This window comes from Cryptomeria japonica, chromosome 4 (assembly GCF_030272615.1).
Source record: "Cryptomeria japonica chromosome 4, Sugi_1.0, whole genome shotgun sequence".
Classification (NCBI taxonomy): Eukaryota; Viridiplantae; Streptophyta; class Pinopsida; order Cupressales; family Cupressaceae; genus Cryptomeria; species Cryptomeria japonica.
Window position 1 is genome coordinate 135,339,252 of NC_081408.1, and position 20,410 is coordinate 135,359,661.

The 20,410-nt window shown below is 36.1% G+C and overlaps 1 protein-coding gene across 1 annotated transcript in view; it reads right to left on the minus strand.

The window, feature by feature from the left end:
• Positions 1-18,584, minus strand: part of LOC131051654 (putative disease resistance protein At5g47280) — a 30,824-nt gene extending 12,240 nt beyond the window's left edge. Inside the window, exons 1-4 of the mRNA XM_059219629.1 lie at positions 17,727-18,584; positions 16,972-17,378; positions 6,996-7,351; positions 6,702-6,913 (exon numbers count right to left, since the gene is read on the minus strand). Coding sequence (XP_059075612.1) covers positions 6,702-6,913; positions 6,996-7,351; positions 16,972-17,378; positions 17,727-18,393 — 1,642 coding nt within the window. The 5' untranslated portion in view covers positions 18,394-18,584. The remainder of the gene's footprint in view (positions 1-6,701; positions 6,914-6,995; positions 7,352-16,971; positions 17,379-17,726) is intronic.
• Positions 18,585-20,410: the final 1,826 nt, after the last annotated feature.

Here is a 20,410-nt window from a genome sequence, read left to right on the forward strand (position 1 = left end):
AAAAAAACACCATTTTTGGGCTGTCAGACCCCCTTTATGTGGTGGATTTCACCAAAAATAAAATAAAAACCACCATTTTTGGGCTATCAAACCCCCGAGTTCAACCTGGGTCCTCCCGGGTTCGACCTGATCCGAACCAAGCCTATGAATCATGAACCCTATCCGGACCACAGGCAAACCGAACCAATACCAGGGGTCTAAGGGGGTAAACCCTGCAACTTAGATAATTGTCTATTGGTCAAGAACCATACCAATTTAATCATAAATATCTTTCAGTTTATGAGATAAATAAAAGATTGAATTTATTAACCAATGCACTGCCATTTACTCAAACTAAAGAGCCTAGAAAGCCAGTAGGGGATTGATTGTGTTCAGCTAAATGCAAATGTTGTTCAGCTGATTATGAAGGTTGTTATCAAAGTATTAAATCGGTTGTTATAGCTGTATAGCACTCTTGAGGTTAGGGTGAATAAATCTTCAGTAACTATAGAGCAGCTAGCTTGTGGTGGGTTGCGTTTACCCCAAGGTCGGTAAAGACCATTAATGTCGTAGGAAATGAAATATTAGTTGTCCAATAACCAGAGAGTCAGTTGGCTCAGGTGATCAAAATAAGTCAAGGGTACTGAATATTGATAGCGCGATATTTGTTCTTGCAAAACATCAAACCTTGGCCAAGGTGATGCAATGCTATACATGTGTCTGTTAGTTCACATGAATCAAATACACCCCTAGTCAGAAAGGTCATACTAGTTAGGAGGTACCTATAGTGTGTGACCGACTAGTGTCGTGCAGATTCTAAACACCAGGCTCAAAAGGCAACTACTCCTAATTCTTGGTCTACAACCTCGTGAAGGGTAGGGCCACTTCCAATAGGAAGGTGCACGGGGGGTCGTCAAGTCTGTGGTTGGAGGTATAGCCCTTGATGATGCTCTCCCTCTCCACAGCTATGCCAAGACTTGTAAGAGTATTTACCAACTATAATGAGTGATTGACCAGTAATCTCTAACCCTTTCTCTTCTTATGAATTTAAAATGCTAAATGTTAGATTTAGTTATGAAAGATTACATTCTTGCATTTCCTTATTCAATTTGAAGTTAGTTGAAGGTAGTTGCACTAAAATTCAATTAGTTCATTAAACATTTCCATTTCAGCTGAAGTAGTTAGTTTCTTCTTTTCAAAAAGAAATATATATCATGTTTGCTTGTAAAAAAATTAGACTCTTTTCTTGTTTATAAGTTTTGGCATGTTACATATGGTATCAAAGCTACCAAGTTCAACATTGAACGTAGGGCTCGCCACCTAGAAAAAAATTAGGAAGAAAATTGAAACAAAACATTTTGGTGATGCCAAGATGTGGATTCAAACCACTAACCGAAAAAGGGTCTACAACCCGGTACATGTTCGTCTATGGAAAACATGACTAAAATATGAATACTCATGCTACTCACCTCCTTTAGACATTGGGACCATAGCCGAAGCTATGAAACAACTCCAAAAGGAGAGACATGAGTGGACAGCTTCGAGAAAAGATGTAGTAAAAGCAGCTATTATTGCTGAAATGAAACCAAAACTTGTTACACCACCTGAGAACCTATTTGTGAAGAACATTGTGATAGAAGGGCTTACAGACCATCGCGTACCAACCCCGGATATAGACTTGTTCCTTACTCTAAATTTGATGATCAAGAAGAGCCCATCACTGATGAGGATAGTGGGTCCTAGAAGGAGTCTTATTCTCTAATAACTACCTTTTGGAAATGTAAATTTTGGCTTGAGCAATATAAGCTAAATTTTTGTTGTGTAAACAATTTGAACTTAATTATGTATCTTAGCTTTATAAAAATAACATGATGTTAAAACATATAAGCATATATAATTAGTTAAATGAACTGATAAGAGCACCTTAATTATATCAGGGAATAGAACTTGAGTATGGACAACTCTAGGAATGACTATGGGGAATCTAAGGATGCCAACAACCCCATAGCAAAACTGAATCAACTCTTAAGCATGATGAATGAAACCCCAAACCGACTTATGAACCTGGAAAGGAAGGTTGAGGGTCAACATGAAACTTGGGAAGATGAAACTCAATCTAGAGGGAACTTCAATAGACAAGGACAAACTATGCATAGCGAGCAACAAGAAGAGCATTTTGAAAACCAAAATCTCAACATTAAGTAGGATCAGTTGGCAACTAAATTATCCAATGACATGAAAAGGAAGAAACAACCTATATTTGAAGGCTCTATGTCCGAAGATGCCATTGAGGCATGGTTGACGAATATGGAAAAATATTTTGAGATCCAAAATTACTCCAACAACTCAAAGGCGGCCTAGGGAGCTTATCAATTATCAAAAGAGGCCACTACATGGTAGGAGAATGAAAAAGTTGAATAGGACTTGAAGATAACTGAAATTACCTAGGAGCAATTGGAGGAATTTTCAAACAAAGATGGCTTCCACAACTGTTTTATGACCAAAAATTGTTAGATTTTCAAAACCTAGGGCAAGGAGAGCTCTCAGTTAACAAATACTGGGAAAAGTATACTAGGCTACTTAAGTATGGTTCACAGTTCCAACAAGATGAGAACCATTGAGTCGGGAAATTTATTTTGGGACTCGACTATCGTATTGGAGGGGCCATAGACATGCTTGCACCTTGCACTATAGATGAGGCATACAAAAAAGCAGTCAAGCAAGAGCACAGAACGAATAAGGATGATGTCGTTAGATGTACAATTGTCATTGCACCAAAAAATCAACCTGTTAATGCCCAATACAACCACTAGACTTATAGAATCCACAAAAGAAAAACAAGCCATGTCAAAAACCCAAGCGTTACGTTGCACAACGCAAGGAGACCAAGGGCGCACACCTTGTAACAATCCACCCCCCCAACGCAAGCAAGGGGGTTTGAACCTGTGACCTAGGCTCTGATACCACTTGTTATAATACGGTTGTCATTGCACCAAAAGATCGACCTGTTAATGCTCAATACAACCACTAGACTTATAGAATCAACAGAAGGCGGTTAAGCCATGTCACAAACCCAAGCGATGTGTTGCACAACACAAAAAGACCCAAGACACACACCTTGCTACAGATGCCTATAGAGATGAAGAATGGAAGAAAGTCAATTGGACCCAATCCTTTAAGAAGAAGGGATACAAAGGAAATAAACAAGGTTCTAGAAAGGAGAAAAAGGGATTCAATAATTACAAAGAGGAGATAATTCAGACAAAGGAACAGAAAGGAAGGGACCACCAATTGGATATTTCCCTTGTGGTGGAGATCATTATGCTAATCAATGTCTAGCTAAGAACAAAGGAACCCCTTACCCACCCAACAAGCAACTTTCCAGCAGAAAAAACACTACTATCTCAAAAAGAGTTAAAAAACAATCAATAGCTTCAAAAATTAAAAAGCAACACCATTTTCTAGTGCTTTCCAAGGCTGAAATAAAATAGTAGATATAAAGCAATTCCAAATTCTAGGAATGCAAGCATATCATTCAGCCATATCCCAAAAAGAACAATTCTACACAAAAAAAGCCTAGATGGAAAGGGGGAAAAAGACCACTAACCCACTTTTGTGTCTCCTCAACACAAGGACAAGTCCAAAAGAGATGCTTACAAATGTCTTCCCTATGGTAGGCTAAGCATTTAGGATGAGTGAGGCCAATGTGGATTAGACTTTCATCTAGTGGCAATTGATGCACCAAACACCAAGGAAATGAGGAAGTTTTGGCTCAAGCATGGCTGCCAAAACCTTGACATTTTACAAAGCCAAGTGCAAGGGAGGATTTTAAGCTCCAACAATTGTTAAACTTGCAAAGAATCAAAGACAGAGAACTGAAAAGTTCACACGAAAGGCCTGGGTTAAATTTTCTAAATGTTGTGTTGAAACTCCACTGCAATCATTACACCAATCTAAAGGAGATTGAAGCCCCATGTTGTCAAGCATGACATGAATAAGAAGCTCTTGTACCCTGTATGTGAAGAATTAGAGGCAAATAATAAACAAGTTGAAGTTTTTGTCATTATGCAATCCTAGAGATCCAATCTCAAGAAAGAAACCAAGCCCCAAATGGTGTAGCGAAAAACATTGCAGATTTTGACACCAAGGATCTCTACCAAAGGTACGTTGAAGGAATTTATATGACAGGGCCATCAAAGATTGTCGTAATTGAAGGACGATCCAATTCTAATGCCATCCCCAACCCATTTTCGAAACAGCTTCACAATCTCAAACACCTTCCAGGTGCTTTTCTCGAACAAATGAATATTGAACCTTGACTTGAGCATTAGTAATGGGAAGAGAATGAAAATCAATACCCTACCAATAATTTAACCATAAGGAGAGCCAGCCACAATGCAATGTCCAAGAAGGAAACTTGAGGCCTTCAATCTCTCAATGGCACAAACTTGCTTGGCACATAGCATAATGTTTTTTTTTGTGAACACCAATAATTCGCATGCTTCATTTACCCTAAGGAAGGTAATAGATATCCCATGCAACCGTATGGAAGTCATGGGTTTGTTTGGCATTGGTCTACAAAGAATCCCACAAGACCTTTGCAATTCTATCATTGAAACTTTGGATAGAACCTAACAACAAGAATAAAAACATGAGTAGCCGCAAAAATTTTAGTACAAATCCAAAACTTGTCTACAAGGTATAGAGGTCAGGCAATCCAAAGGCAATGTGATCCATAAGAAAATCTTCTTCTCAACCCACCGCAAGACATACTACCACTGCCATAGGATGCCCATAGTGCCATAGAGTGGCAGTTGTATTCTCAAGAAAAAGGGAATGCCTAGAAATTTGAACATCTCACTTTTGAACTAGCCACTTCCAATTGTAGATTTTAAGAGAATCCAGCAATGAAAAAAGACTTTGTATGTAACGTTAAATCTTGCTCCACTATGGATTCAAGCTAAAAGTTAATCAAAATTCCTCTAAGCAAGTGTGACAAAAGAGTTGTTTGCAAAATGCCCATCGATGAGCTGCTGGAAAGAGGGGGGGAAAAATTCTGGACTAAACCCTGAGAAGCTTTATAAGCCTAGCGATAACTAAATGCATCCATAGGAGAAGCAGACACCCCTAGGTGATGGACCATAAAGAGTTGAAACATAAAAATTAATTACAAAAATCAGTAAGAGAATTTGCAATTTATAATTTTAATATAAACAATGAGTGAAGGAAGCTGAAATTAATACACATTCATAATACTCTCCAACATTTTGTATCAGCAATAACAAATCTTAGTATGTGTTCACCACTAACTTCAGCATCTTGAGAGAGAGACGTACTCCACTATTAGAGGTTGTAGGATCATAATTCTGCATTTTCGATGTCTCAATGTCAGTCAAATTGTAAACAATCTGAGCAAACTCTGGGATTATTTCTACATTTATTATTTTCAAATATGATAAAACTTGTTGCCATTTACAACTAAAAACATGGTACTAAGCTCCAGCATTACTCATGAAACAATTTAAAACAAATATACCAATAACAACCAAATTTTGAATGGGCCATCTTATAATATCACTAAGAAGCTTCAGCATGTTCCCAAGTAAGTGATTCACTGAGTGTTAACTTGAAATGAAGGTTGACAGCAAATTGCAATGTCAATGTACATGTATCAAAAAACTGACCGTCTTCACCTAGATCATCATATTTACTTTTTGAATCAGTTGATTGGTAACCATAGTAGCATTACTTAGACTGAGGACTCACTCAGCAAACCAAAAGTATAAAATGAAAATCAGTTACTTAAGATTTAATCAAGAAAAACTAGGGAAACTAAAAATGTTGAAATATTCATGAAAATAAAAAAGGGGGAAATACACAAATGCTTTTATATCTGACACATGCCAAAACAAGAATCTGGTTTTGGTTTTTTTTAAATGAGTGAAATGTCCTTGGAGGCACCCGTCCAAGCAGGGGCATCCTGGAGACAATCCCTATGGGCTCTTAAATACAAAGGCCAGCAGGGGTACATTTCATCCCTATCCCACCACACCTAATACATTCTTGTTTGGAGGAACAGCCCAAAAACCTGAGGGGCACATCAACAGGATACATTGGTTTAAGTAGATTAGAAATTTAATCAACCAATTAATTGCCTCACTTGACTTTTCCCTACCATTTATTTCCTTTCCATTTCTTACTCAGATACTCTTCTATTTTCTTCTTTATTCCTCGTTTTCTTCTTGTCTTTTTCTTTTTTCATTTTCTTTTAAAGATGTTCTTCTCTTTTCTGCTTATTTCATCTTTTTCTCTTTTCCTTTTTCTTTCTTCTATTCTTTTAAGGCATTCTGTTTTTTTATCTTTTCTTTCTTCTTCTTTTTCTTTTATTATTTTGAAGATATTCTCTTATCTCTACCCATTTTCCTACCTTCACCTCTCTTTCCTTACATTAAGAGGGCCATATGTTCCTCCTTTTACTCTTTATTGCAATTTATGAGTTCTACAACTCTAAAACTTTTCCCAAGCATTGAATTGTAATTTTTTTTCCCTGATGATGGATACAATACATTGGTGTTTAAACATGCTAAACTATTTGATCTAGAAGCATCCAGCAAAAAAAAAATTGAGAAAAACCACTCTCCAAGAATAAAAAGTATATGGGTAGCATTTCTTTAAAAAAAATTGATAATATAACAATCCATTTATGACATCATATAACAAACCAGTGTGAATGGAGACAATTTGAGCATCAAACGGTCTATCGTTAAGCAACTCCCATTTCCCTGGTAAATTATGCTCCTTCCTAGGCATAAGTAATCTCTTCCTGTTGATTATATAGTCTTGGCTTCCCAGATATATGGCCAAATCTCGCATTACATCGTGCTGGGAAAAGTAGAGCTCCGAGGCATTTCCATAAGAGAGTTCCGCTCTATTCCTGTCAATTGGAACAACCATGTCAAGCCAACATTAAATAATTAATAACAAGAAATTCAATACGTAAAAGGATTCACAATTACCCAGGATTGGTGGTCAAATTCAACAGATTTCTCCTTGCAAGATCTAATAAGATGGCAAAGGCATCCTGCCACTCCAGCTTCCGAACATAAATCCAAATGTGCAACAGTGCATCAACACAGATTTTTTTGTCCTCTGGAAATGCCCCCAAGTCTAAGAAACATTCCCTTGCTATGTCATCCAAGAAACTAATACTGGTCTCCAAATATCTCACTAACCCATCTTTGTGATAATCTGATATTGGTTCCCCCTTGGAGAGTTTATTCTTTGCACTCTCCCAAGCCACACGAGGTTCCCCACGCAAAGAGCTTCCAATCACCTTTAACGCGAGTGGTAAGCCCTTACATTCTTCTTGCACCTGTCATTCATGATATGTAAATTAAATAATGCTCATGGGAATGCCATTTTAAAGAACAACAAAAATCCACATACAATTTAAGCCATAGCATTTGATGATTAACTGATTTCTGAGTGATGTAAAATTATATTCTTTAAGCCCTAGAATAATCTATCCACTTCTTGTTCACCATTTACTCCAGTTTACTTCTATTTCTTCGCTATGTGACTTTTAGGCACAGCGATTCAAGTTTGCAGCGACAAGAGGTCAACAAATTCTTGATTATTCTTTAGGTTGGTTGAATGCTGATTTCAAATGCCATCACTAAAATTGCTTGAGGTAGAAATTAGATCTGCAGAGACTTCTAATTGGTATCTATATCCCTGTAGTGGGCTGACCATGCAGCAAAGGAGTTGGTCAAAGCAAGAAGTTCTTGCCAAAACCAGGTGATATAATCCCAGCATATCAGTTTATCTGATAAGCTCTCTATTGTTACTTTCACATGGTTCAATTTTAACCTGTTCTTTTACAGTTCAAGGCACAGAACTTCAGAGATGCAAGAACCATTGCTAATTTTTTAATGTTGTGGTCCAAAAATGTTAAGAATAAAAATCATATTTAATCACACTCCAAACTATTTGTCATGGAGAGTCGTGTATCCTGCAAGAGATGCATCTATCCACATAAGTTATCTATTGAAAAAAGTTTGGATCCCTAAGTTTTAGCAATTGTGTAAATCTATTCAAGCTCTCCAATTTCAACAATTGGTATTATCAGAGCCTAGTTGTTGCACAAAAAAATTGTTAAAGGATGAATGGTAGTTACAAACCACTGATAATGTAGAAGAATAAAAAACAAGATATGTTAAGTCATGTACAATGCAAAAGACTCGTTTGCAAGAGAAAGTAGTATGGAGGTCTTAAAATAGCCAAGCAATGTATGGTGTTGATTCATTTTCAAGAGCTTGAAGGGCGTTTACATAGTCCCATTAAAAATGTTTAACAAAATTTGAGCCTCTAAGATAGTTTAAAGTTGTCAGGTGGATACTTATTGTGAGAGTTTGAAGTGCATTCTAGCATGCCCAGGACCATTCTTTATTGGTCATGCCCAGATTATGAAACACAAAAGAATAGAACAACTGTTGAAATAATTAGCTAGTTCGGACCATATTTTAATGATGTCGTGTGGCAATTAAAATATTATTGTAATAAGGTTAAAGTAATAGGGCTGGGCCCAAATGTAACGTGTGGTTTATATCTAATAGGGCTGGGCCCAAATGTAACGTGTGGTTCATGCCTAATAGGGCTGGGCCCCAAAAAGGAAACGTGCCTCAACTTACAAGTTATGTAGGCCCCAAATTTGGGCGCCAAAAGTGCAAAGTAAATATGTAAAATAAAGGGAATTTGGCAAAAGCCGACTTGGGAAAACTCGAGCATGAATCCTGTATATAAACAAGATTCATTCTACAAAACTCACATCCTTATCAAGTGCGATCAGCCTTATGCAAGAACAGTCACCGAATCAGGCATGTTAGAGAGCGAATCCATTGGGCAAGGTGGTGCGCTATACTTCAGTGATCTCCCTCTTCAATTGATGTCGATATTCTGCTCTCTCTGAAGACACACTACAGCTACATATGTTAGGTTCAGTCTGCCCTAGATTGGCAACCAAATCAGATAAGTAATCTGATTCATGTAATCTGCTTATCATTAAAGAATCTGATCTGAATCTTTCATGCTGGGTTTTTCCTCCAAGAGGGAGGTTTTCCCAGGGTACTTGTGTCTTGTGTTGTGTGTTTTATTATTATTTCTGCTTATTCTCAATCTGTTTATAACTTAAGTCGCTAGATTAACATCTGATTACCTAATATCAACAACAACTTGTAGAAAAATCACATACATATATCTATTGTCATATATCAGTGGAGCGTGTGTGGTCCCATCTAACTTGTGTGTGCATTGCATACATTCTATCCTCAGCCTTGCCATCAAGAGACAATCTCATGAATTCAATCACTACCATACTTAAAACAATTGAGGGTCATGAATCCACAGAACTACTCCTACTACTTTATTGATTCAAATTCGTTTTGATAATAAAAAATTGGCCACAGTAGTTCTAGGTTGATGCCAATCTAGTGGGAAACAGAGTCACAGCACGTTGAGAAGAGAGCAACATGAAATAAAAGAACTTGGAGTTGTGTGTCTGCATACAATGTAGATTATAAAATTTTGTGACAAAGCATAATTATTAATCCATAACAGAACTGTATATATGAATACATAAAGTAAGAAAGATAATTACAATCCATGTAATGTTTTCAGAATGTTGTTACATTCATCTAACGTAGATTAAATTTGTGCCAGTAAATGTGGTGAAAGAAATCCCTATCTGCAACTAAGAAACTTTCCTGAATACATACTTAGTGCCATGGAGACATTCTATACAACAAAATCTACTTGTAATATTACCCTTCTTCAATTCTGCAGGTCTGAAATCCCTCAACAACTAAACATGGGGTCTATAGCTACCCTAAAACTTCTTTTGCATATGGAGACCACAGCCAAACATCCCCCTTTCGAAATGACCAAGATCTTCATCATAATGGCAACAAAGCGAAGCCCTAATCTACAACACTATAGCACCTTCAAAATCCAGGGCCCAAAAGCAATCTCATTCAAAATGAGCATCCCAAATTGAAAGATGAAATCTGCAATAATTTGTGATAGGTGGGCAGGCATCAAAAATCAAATTGAGTAGCTAGGAGAGCTACCACCATTAATGCGAGTAGGTGGAAAGTTAAAACACGGCACCACATCCATTTGGCATCCAAAAACCATGTTTGAAATACCTTTTGAAATAACATTGGCATCACTTTTCTTTATCACAAGCTCTAGCCAAAAAATTGAACCATGTCAACACCTAGGTGAGGTTTTCAAACCACCCTAAACACCCAACACACAAAACATGTCGTTTCCTTCACATCAGCAAAACACGGTGGCAATAGAACCTCCATTGGCAAACTTCGATGGTTACAAATTCATCTCAAATCTTCACCAAGCTAACGAGAATGAGCCTTCACCTTAGTTTAAAATAGTTTTTGAACAAAATGTCGAGCTTCAACAAGGTTGTGAGAACCTTGTCAAAAACTGACACAAGTTCGCAAACCTCCTTCACTTGTCAACAAGCCTTTAAAAATGTCATCATCTTTCACTCTTCAAAAGGTTCTAAATGTTAACAAAATGGTGTCTCAACCTTACACTTAAATAAATGTCACTATTAATAGTAAGTTTACATTTCAGCACAGATTGGTCTGAGATCTTCCCAAAGCTACGGATTGGCTATAAATAAGCATGTCAATAAATTTTTGTTGCAAAATCATGTCTAAATTTGAAGATATTAAATTTTCATTTTTGAAAGTTCCAAAGTCAATTTTGAAGGCCTTAAAGACATTTTCTAGGCCAGAAAATGGTCACGAGCAGCATAGTGGGGTTATCGCTTTATAGTGCACTTGACAAAAGTTATGGCCTCTAGAAGTTGGGTCTCCTGAAATGGGAAATATAAAAAACGTGTTAGACACATAAATGAGCTATAAAAGGGAGTTACATGTGTAGGTGTTTTTTGACACATCATAGGACATCTCATATATTGGAGATAAGTTGGGATATTTTTTGAGTGGTTTTAGTTCATGGTTTTGTAATACTGTTTCACAGTTTCATGTATTGTATCTCCTATATATTAGGTGTGTGAGATGGAGGTTGTGTGTAAGAGTCTTATAACTGTTGAGTTACCTTCGGTTCTCTAGCTGGTGATACTCCTATGAGAAGCTTGCTCTTCAAGTATATTGTATTCCAATGTTGATTTCTGAATAATATATTAGGTGGCTTTTGGAGTGTGGGGTTTGAAAGGGTTTTCCCCACATAAATCATTGTGTTGTGGTAGGCATCTTATTTATATTTATTTTTGTTAAATTTTTGTCACTATTGTAAAAATCTGAAAAGTTTTGCATAACCCTCCTTTCATGGTTAGCATTGGAAGTTGTTTCGATACCTAAACTTCCTTACATTGAAAACCTTGTCAGACTTCAATGAGGTTGTGAGAACATTGACAAGAGCTAACATAGGTTTTCAAAACATATTCCAAACTCCAACAAGCACTAAAGATTAGAGAAAGTTCATCGACCTCCAACAAGGTTGTGAATTCCTTGGCAAGAGTTGATAAAGGTTTTAGAAGCATACCAACTCACCAATGCACAATGACTTTAAAGATTTTCAATTGGCCCCATAAGGTTAAGAAACCAATGTTGGACTCTAACAGGGTCGTGAGAAAAACCTTGTTGGCTGACTTAAAAGATCAATTGAAACCATAAGGTTAGGAAAACAACATCGTGCTCCAACAAGGTCGTGAGAAATACCTTGTTGGTGTTGTTTGTAACTAGGTAAAAATGGGTTCGGATTGCCTTAAGGCAACATCCAAACCCATATAGGACTGGGTCCTATCCTAAAGGTGTAACGTGCCCCCAAGTTGGGCCCAGCCCTATACCTCCACGCCACAATAAATAAATTGGCGCCAAAAGAGGGAGGCCGACTTGGATTTAATAAAGGCTAAGGACTCATATAAATAAAGGTTAAAATGCAAATACAAACACATTTCAGTTATCCATGAAATCAGCGAATTAGCTCTGCAAACAAGAGGTGTGAAATCACCAAAGAAGGTTGTGCAAATTTGTCCAAGGATTGGGCGAACTTATTCAAGAGGATATAGGGCATTTTGGTGCAGTTTTGAAGCATGTAAAAGGGCAGATCTGATATATAAAGATCAGATTCAGAAAAGCAAGCTAAGTATTGTATTTGTGCAATAAGAGTGAATACATAATCTGACCTGTGGCTCTTTAATGCTGGGTTTTTCCTCCTTGGAGGTTTTCCCAAGGTATTTGTGTTTGTCTCTTGGTTCCTTGTTTCATTCTTGAATTTACTTGATTATAGTTTACTAAATTACAAATCTGATTAATAAACTAGGGCATAATCAAATGATACAAATCTGATTAATAAACTAGGGCATGATTAAATGTTACAAATCTGATTACTGATCTAGGGCACGAATTTAAACAGTTGGCTCCCAACAAAGGTTTCAAAACCTTCTCAAAGTGGAGACACAAATTTAACATGAGAGAAACTGAAGAGTTTAGAAAACCTTTGTCAGACTCTAACAAGGTTGTGAAACCTTCATCAAACTTCGACGAGGTTATGAAAACCTTGTCAACTTCAAGCAACAGTTTTAAAAGTCTAGTGAAGGGCCCACAAATAACAAAACACTTAGTCAAATTCAATTTTTTCTAATTTGGGTAAATGACTAAAGTGGAAAAAGGGAAACAACAAAAGCTATAAAAGGGAGTTACATGTGTTGTGTTCATAGGAAATCTCATATTGGAGATAAGTTGGGATATTTTTTGAGTGGTTTTAGTTCATGGTTTTGTAATACTGTTTGACGGGTTCATGTATTGTATCTCCTATATATTAGGTGTGTGAGATGGAGGTTGTGTGTGAGAGTCTTATAACTATTGAGTTACCTTTGGATCTCTAGCTGGTGATGCTCCTATGAGAAGCTTGCTCTTCAAGTATATTGTATTCCGATGTTGATTTTTGAATAATATATTAGGTGGCTTTTGGAGTGTGGGGTTTGAAAGGGTTTTCCCCACGTAAATCAATGTGTTGTGGTAGGCATGTTATTTATATTTATTTTTGATAAATTTTTGTCACTATAGTAAAAATCTGAAAAGTTTGGCATAACCCTCCTCTCATGGTTAGCATTGGAAGTTGTTTCGATACCTAAACTTCCTTACATTGAAAACCTTGTCAGTCTTCAATGAGGTTGTGAGAACCTTGACAAGAGCTAACATAGGTTTTCAAAACCTACTCCAAACTCCAACAAGCACTAAAGATTAGAGAAAGTTCATCGACCTCCAACAAGGTTGTGAATTCCTTGGCAAGAGTTGATAAAGGTTTTAGAAGCATACCAACTCACCAATGCACAATGACTTTAAAGATTTTCAATTGGTCCCATAAGGTTAAGAAACCAATGTTGGACTCTAATAGGGTCGTGAGAAAAACCTTGTTGGCTGACTTAAAAGATCAATTGAAACCATAAGGTTAGGAAAACAACATCGTGCTCCAACAAGGTCGTGAGAAATACCTTGTTAGCTCCCAACAAAGATTTCAAAACCTTCTCAAAGTGGAGACACAAATTTAACATGAAAGAAACTAAAGAGTTTAGAAAACCTTTGTCAGACTCTAACAAGGTTGTGAAACCTTCATCAAACTTCGACAAGGTTATGAAAACCTTGTCAACTTCAAGCAACAGTTTTAAAAGTTTAGTGAAGGGCCCACAAATAAGAAAACACTTAGCCAAATTCATTTTTTTCTAATTTGGGTAAATGACTGAAGTGGAAAAAAGGAAACAACAAAAGTGGAGGCCCACATAAATTAGCTTAGATTGGTTATAAACCTAAACCAAAAAAGACTAAAAAAGAAGGGACTCAAGTGAAAAACAACACGACAAAATTGAGTCCCAACAATAGAGTTGATTGCAAAGATAGTTGCTAAATCTAAAAAGATGTAGCAGTGATTGAAAAGAAGGTTGGTAAATCTAAAAAGTTGTAGCGTTGATCGCAATGATCATTGTTGAATCTAAAAAGTTGTAGCATTGATCAAAAAAATTATTGTTGAATCTTAAAAGTTGTAGCATTGATTGTAGAGATCATTGATAAATCTCAAAAGTTGCACAATCAATCACAAAGATTGTTGTTGTATCTGAAAAGTAGTGTTGATCATAGAGATTGTTACTAGATCTATGAAATTTTTTATCGCAATGATCATTGCAAATGACTTCACCTCCTTTATTGATAGAACTATGAAAGACATCTTGTAATAAATTATGATAAAATGAGGTAGTCAAGGGTGTGTTCAAAACAAGGATAAGTTTGTATACTTCCAAGAAAGCAATGTTGTTAAACATTCTTTATTTGTACATGGGTAGCTAATAAACCTATTTATAGGTGGCCCTCATCATCCATTTAGGTTGTGTGATAAACTAAAATTTAAGGGGGTGTCAAACATAAAAACTATATTTAATAACTCCCAAAAACATTTGTTAAGTAGTCACGTCTCATGCAAGAGACACATCTATCCACATATGTTATCTATTTAAAGATCTTTGCCTTTGGAACTATAAGTTTAGCAATTTTGTAGATCTATTCAAGCTCTCCAATTTCAACAAAATATACCACTAATCAATTTATTTCTAATTCAAATTAGATCAAGATTCAATTACTAGGTATGTCAAGCAACACCTCTATTAGACTAAGCTATGCTATCAAGTTCTCTGTTTGAAAGCCCATGCCTGCTCTGAAACAACTCAATAGCTGGAGCAGGAGCAGCGATGGGAGTGCCCAAGGATCACCACAAGATTCTTGTGGGTATGTGTGTCACGTATCCACGGAGAACCCAAGATGGTTGAGGCACTCCCGACAGTTCCCAAGTGCTCCTACAAAGAAATCAACTCCCAACGCAATGTCAGGTGAGGTGACAATGGTTGTTGATACAATTCATTCCAATTAATCTTGAGCACAATAACTGGCCATAGAAGAAAAAATAAATGAAATTCATAACAGTGGATTTTCTACACTCTTAGTTTGAGCTCCAACTACCATACAAAATAAAAATCATAAACTTTACAAATATCTAAGGTGTGAATTAATCCTAGGGAGTTTGGAATGCATTCTAGGAGCACGTTACACAGCAGAAATGATTTTGAGAGGGAAACAAGCACAAAGGTAAATAATAGAAATATTTCTTTACGAGGTTTTATAACTCTTTTTAATTATACTTCAAAGTATTTGATAGGGTCATCAAGTGCTTTCCATAACCCAATCTCTATTTTTGTGCAGAGGCAACAAATGGCATGGGGGGGTCATATATGTTAGGGTACCATTGAGCTAATCTTAAAGACCTATAGTTTGAGCTCCAACTACCATACAAAATAAAAACCATAAACTTTACAAATGTCTAAGGTGTGAATTAATCCTAGGTAGTTTGGAGTGCATTCTAGGAGCACGTTGGTGAGTGTAAACAGCATTCAATAGAAATGTTTTTGAGAGGGAAACAAGCACAAAGGTAAATAATAGAAATGTTAAGGTAAATAATAGAAATATTTCTTAACAAGGTTTTATAACTCTTTTTAATTATACTTCAAAGTATTTGATAGGGTCATCAAGTGTTTTCCATAACCCAACCTCTATTTTTGTGCAGAGACTACAAATGGCATGGGGGTCATATATATGTTAGGATACCATTAAGCTAATCTTAAAGACAGGAAAGGTTTGTAAAAGTGAATGTAAAATAGTACAAGAGATTTTAAGGCATGGGAAAATTCAAAACTAGAAATATATGAAGAATACTATACTCATAATTAATTTGTCAAAAACAACACATAAAACTTTAATAGACACTACTAAAATACAAAAAACACAAGTAGAGCAAAGGATTAAAAATAGGGTAAAAGAAAGGAGAATGTGAGCTCAAGGCTTCATGTTTTAAGTAGAGACAATGCAAATTGAGGTCGAAACTCATCCAACAAACAAAGAGGAAAATGGCAAAGATAACCAAGAACACAAGGATTTATGTAACCCCAGAACAACACCACTAATGTGGACATCAGAATTATATGTTAGTGAGCTACTAATCATGAAAAAAGGACTCCAAATCTTGGAAAAAAGGAATCAATATGAACACATCAAGTTGAAATAAGTCATGAAATCCAATTGGAAACTAGTAAGAGAAAATAAATTGCTCAAAGAACAAGTAAACAGCGTGTTAAACACCATAGAAAATTGCTTGAAGGACTATTAATTGGCATTTAGATATACAGTCGTACCCAAGGAAAAAAATTTGCCATAAGGGCATACCATAACCCCGTACCCATACCCAATCTCAGACCAGAACCGGCAATTTAGATTGTAGGCATGAAGTTCCAGTTCTGAATTGTGTGGATTTGCTAGTTGTTTATGAACATCAGAGTAGGAGTACCATCCCTTTCAGTGAGTGCGTACCCCTTTCGACAAGTGCGAGCTCTCCGAGTAAAAGTCCAATTGGCATTAAATTTCCAGTGTTACTTTGGGAAGTAATAACAACAAGAGCTTGTACAGCAAAAGTCAATAAGACGTGTAAAGGGCAATTCTACTCAATTCAACAACTCAGAATACCTGCAAATTTCACAATAACCTAACCTGATTCAAATTAGATCGACCAAATCTGGTTGTCAAATTCCATTTCAGGTTAGCGCCTATATTATCTTAGGCATAAAGTTCCAGTCACAAATACTGTGGACTTCGCTAGTTGTTTATGAATTTCACGGTAGGAACACTATCCCTTCCATTAAGTTCCTACGCCTTACAACAAGTGCAAGTTCTGCGAGTAAAAGACCAATTAAGCATTTAATATTCATTGTAATTATATTTTTGGATGCAATAACAAGAAGTGCAATTTCAACAATACTTTGTACAGCAAAGTCAAGAGACAAGTAAAAGGCAATTTTGCTCAATTCATAAACTCGGAAAATCTGCAACAGTTCAAAATAAACTATACCTGTTTGACTAGATTTGCATCCGCGGTACTTGGAATTGATGTCTGTCCGAAAGCCCAAAAACAGAATAGGGACAGAGCGTCTTCTTGGTTCAACATTGGCAGTTTATATAGTAAAGTGTAGGAGCTTCTGGGGATAGTGAAACTATCTCGGGTTGTTATAAGAGTCTTGTATCCTGGCCTTTCAAATAGTAATTTTTCCACATTTGCTCTGGACCATACATCATCCAATACCACCAGAATTGACCTAGATTGCATCCGAAGCTGTTGTCCAAGCTGTCTACGTGCATCTTCCACATTCTGAAACTCGGGCCTTTTCGTGCCAACTATATTATCCCACATCGTCTCTAAAATTCCTTTCAGATTGGGGGACTGTGAAACAGTGATGAAAAGCACGTTTTGGAAATAACCTGATAATAATGAACAAACAAATATGTTTTAGAAGATAATTCTAATTGGAGATAAAACTTATACCCGAGCATTCATGCCGGCATAATTTCTGAACAAAACCACTTAAGATGATGGATACCACCCAAAGACATCTCTGGAGCAGATAAAGGATTGAATTTATATGATACATATGGTACAGACCACTCAAAAGCAAGACACAAACAAATGGGAGGGAATACCTCACATACAGAGGAAAAACCCTTTTAATCTTGATAGTTATGTTGACCTAAAAATTTGAAACAGGGGGGCCTTCTCATTGGTAAAGCCAAGTTTAAAACCAAAAAAAACTCAGGGAAACACCATTTCACCTTTGATTTGAGGGTCATTGCAGAGATTCAACGCGAGAGTTGTTTTCCCACCACCCCCCATACACTGCACACCAACGACCGACGCCTCACTCTGGAACAAAAATCCCTTCAAATCCCCAATACATTTTTCCAACCCCACCCAAAAATGAGATTTCCCAGGGGTACTGTCCTTGTGAAAGTGTATGGAATCATCGACCATTTCATCGGAGGCAAACAAGTCAAGTGACGCCATTTCTTGAAGCATCATGGAATTCTGACAGGGGTCATTTGTAAGCAGTGAAGCATGTTTGAGGATAGACTCATTCATGCCCCTGTTTATCTCTGCGGCATCCAATGGGCAATTTCTTTTAATGTCTGCCATAAGCCTTCTGGCATCGAGCAGTATGTGGGCAGGCATGCACGCCAGAAAGCCATTGATATCCTCCTCCAGCTTCAAGATCTGCAAGGTATACCTATAATGAAGAAGCAGGTTAAAAGAGCTGGTATCCTCACATCTTTTAACCAAATCGACACCTCTTATGAGAATTCTGTAGAACTGCTCAAAGATGGGATTTTGCTGGTCTTTGGGCAAGTTCTTGTCGAATACACATAGTTCGCGAATAGCTGGGACTAGAGGTTTGAGCACGGCATTGAGTCTGTCGGACAGAATCCTGCTAATTATCTGCATGATACTTTCGCAGCTGAATTTTTTTAGTTCTCGACCTTCGAACACCTTGTATAGAAGAGAGCGTTATTTCCCATCTACTGATGGAAAAATTCCTGATCAGAAGTTTCTTCCTGAAGAAGTATCAAGGGAAATTATCAGCTACTGAAACGCAAAGCGTTGTGTAACCAAGTGGCAAGGCTGTTGGATTTATAACCACATCGTGTAGGGTTCGAATTATCTCAGTGTTATATAGGAATTTAAATATTTCCCATTTTTATTATTGTCATTAATGTTTTAGTAAATCTCTACAATATTAAATATTACTTTTAATATTTCAGTAAATAAGTACAAACATTTTTATTGTCTTCGATATTTTAGTAAATCGCTACAAGATAAAATATCATTTTAAATATTTCAGTAAATAAGTACAAAGTTATTTAATCCTAAATGATCTCTTCTAAGTAATTATTGAATAGAGATTTTAGTAGATCTCTTAATAAATAAGTATTAGATTATTTAATTTTTATGATTTTTTTTTAATTATTATTAAGTAGATTAATATTAAAGAGTTCAATCAAGTAATATAAGAAATCTATATAAAAATTATTTATTAAGGATGGTTAAAATTAAAATTATACAAAAAAAAAATTAGAAATGTTATACAATGTAAATATTTTTATAGAATATTTTTTAAAAATTAACAAAACATATGATAGAATGTGTTGGAGCTTCATTATTAAAATGTTACAAAATTCAAAAGCATGCTCAAATTTTGTTCAAATATGTCAATGTCCATATTCTTTTTCATTATCTATGAGGCTATGGCAAACTCTTTTGAGCTACAATGCTCTATGGATGTCCTTAATCTTCTTTTTCATATATTCTTACAACCGATGCTTTGGGATATCTTTTCCAATGGGTCTATCCAATCAAGCTTATCAAAAGAATTTATATTCTTCAAAATAAGGTGGTGATTGATTCCCACTTTGTTGATAATAGTATGTTGGAACAATATTATGGTGTTCCAACGTACCTCTGAAGATGAATTGAGCATACCTTAGACATTTTAAATTTGTATTGTTCTATTTCTGGTTATCAACTAGCTTATAACAAAACTGAATTTCTAATTACTCAGCTTGGCCATATCCTGTTGTTATGTGGTGATTGATCATGCTAGTATTGTACACTTGTAATGTATTCTTGTTGAGGTTCGGGACTGTGTCAGGCCCTGAGTGGAGGTTCGGAGGTGGCAACCCATGAGAAAAAATAAATTGACATTTAAAAAAAAAAAATGGCATGAAAAAAACCTTAAAAAGGTCGACTTTGTAGGTTGCCCTAAAAGGTACATGTTATAAGCGACTGGAATGTAAAAAAAGGCATCGTAATGGTGTTGTATTGTGTTAGCAAATAATAAGAAAAGGTTGGACGATTGTGTTCTGTGGATGTAACCCATCTTGGGTGAACAACATTAAATCTTTGTGTTATTTGTGTTGTGTACTTTTCTTCATCTTTGTGCATTTGAATCTGCATATAATTGTTAATTTGTAATTGTTAATTTGTATTTGCTCTGGATTTGTTTCAACCCTAACATATCCCTCAATGGATCCTAAAATGTGAAGACTAATTAAACATGGGGAGATAATTAGATATCTTAGCATTCCTTTCAGTTTGGGAGTCTCTATTTCTACAATTTAGAGTTCGTTTTTTAAATAGACTAGAGGATAAGTTGTATAACTTGGGTAATAAATTTTTATCCTTACCTAGAAGATTCATGTTACAAATAAGATCCTCATTGCAACCCATGTGTTGACTCATCTTTTTGGATGTCCTCCAAGCAAGGTTATGAAGAGCTAAATAAAATATACACAATTTTTTGTAGTTTGAGTGGGATGGTACAGTTGGGTTCATTGCTTCTTCTTGATCTCATTGCATTTTACCAAGACATAAAGCTGGCCTAAGGTTTATAGGTCCAAAAACTCAAACAATTTGTCTTGTTGCAAAATGGATTATTAGAGCTAGTAGTGGAAATGAACCATGA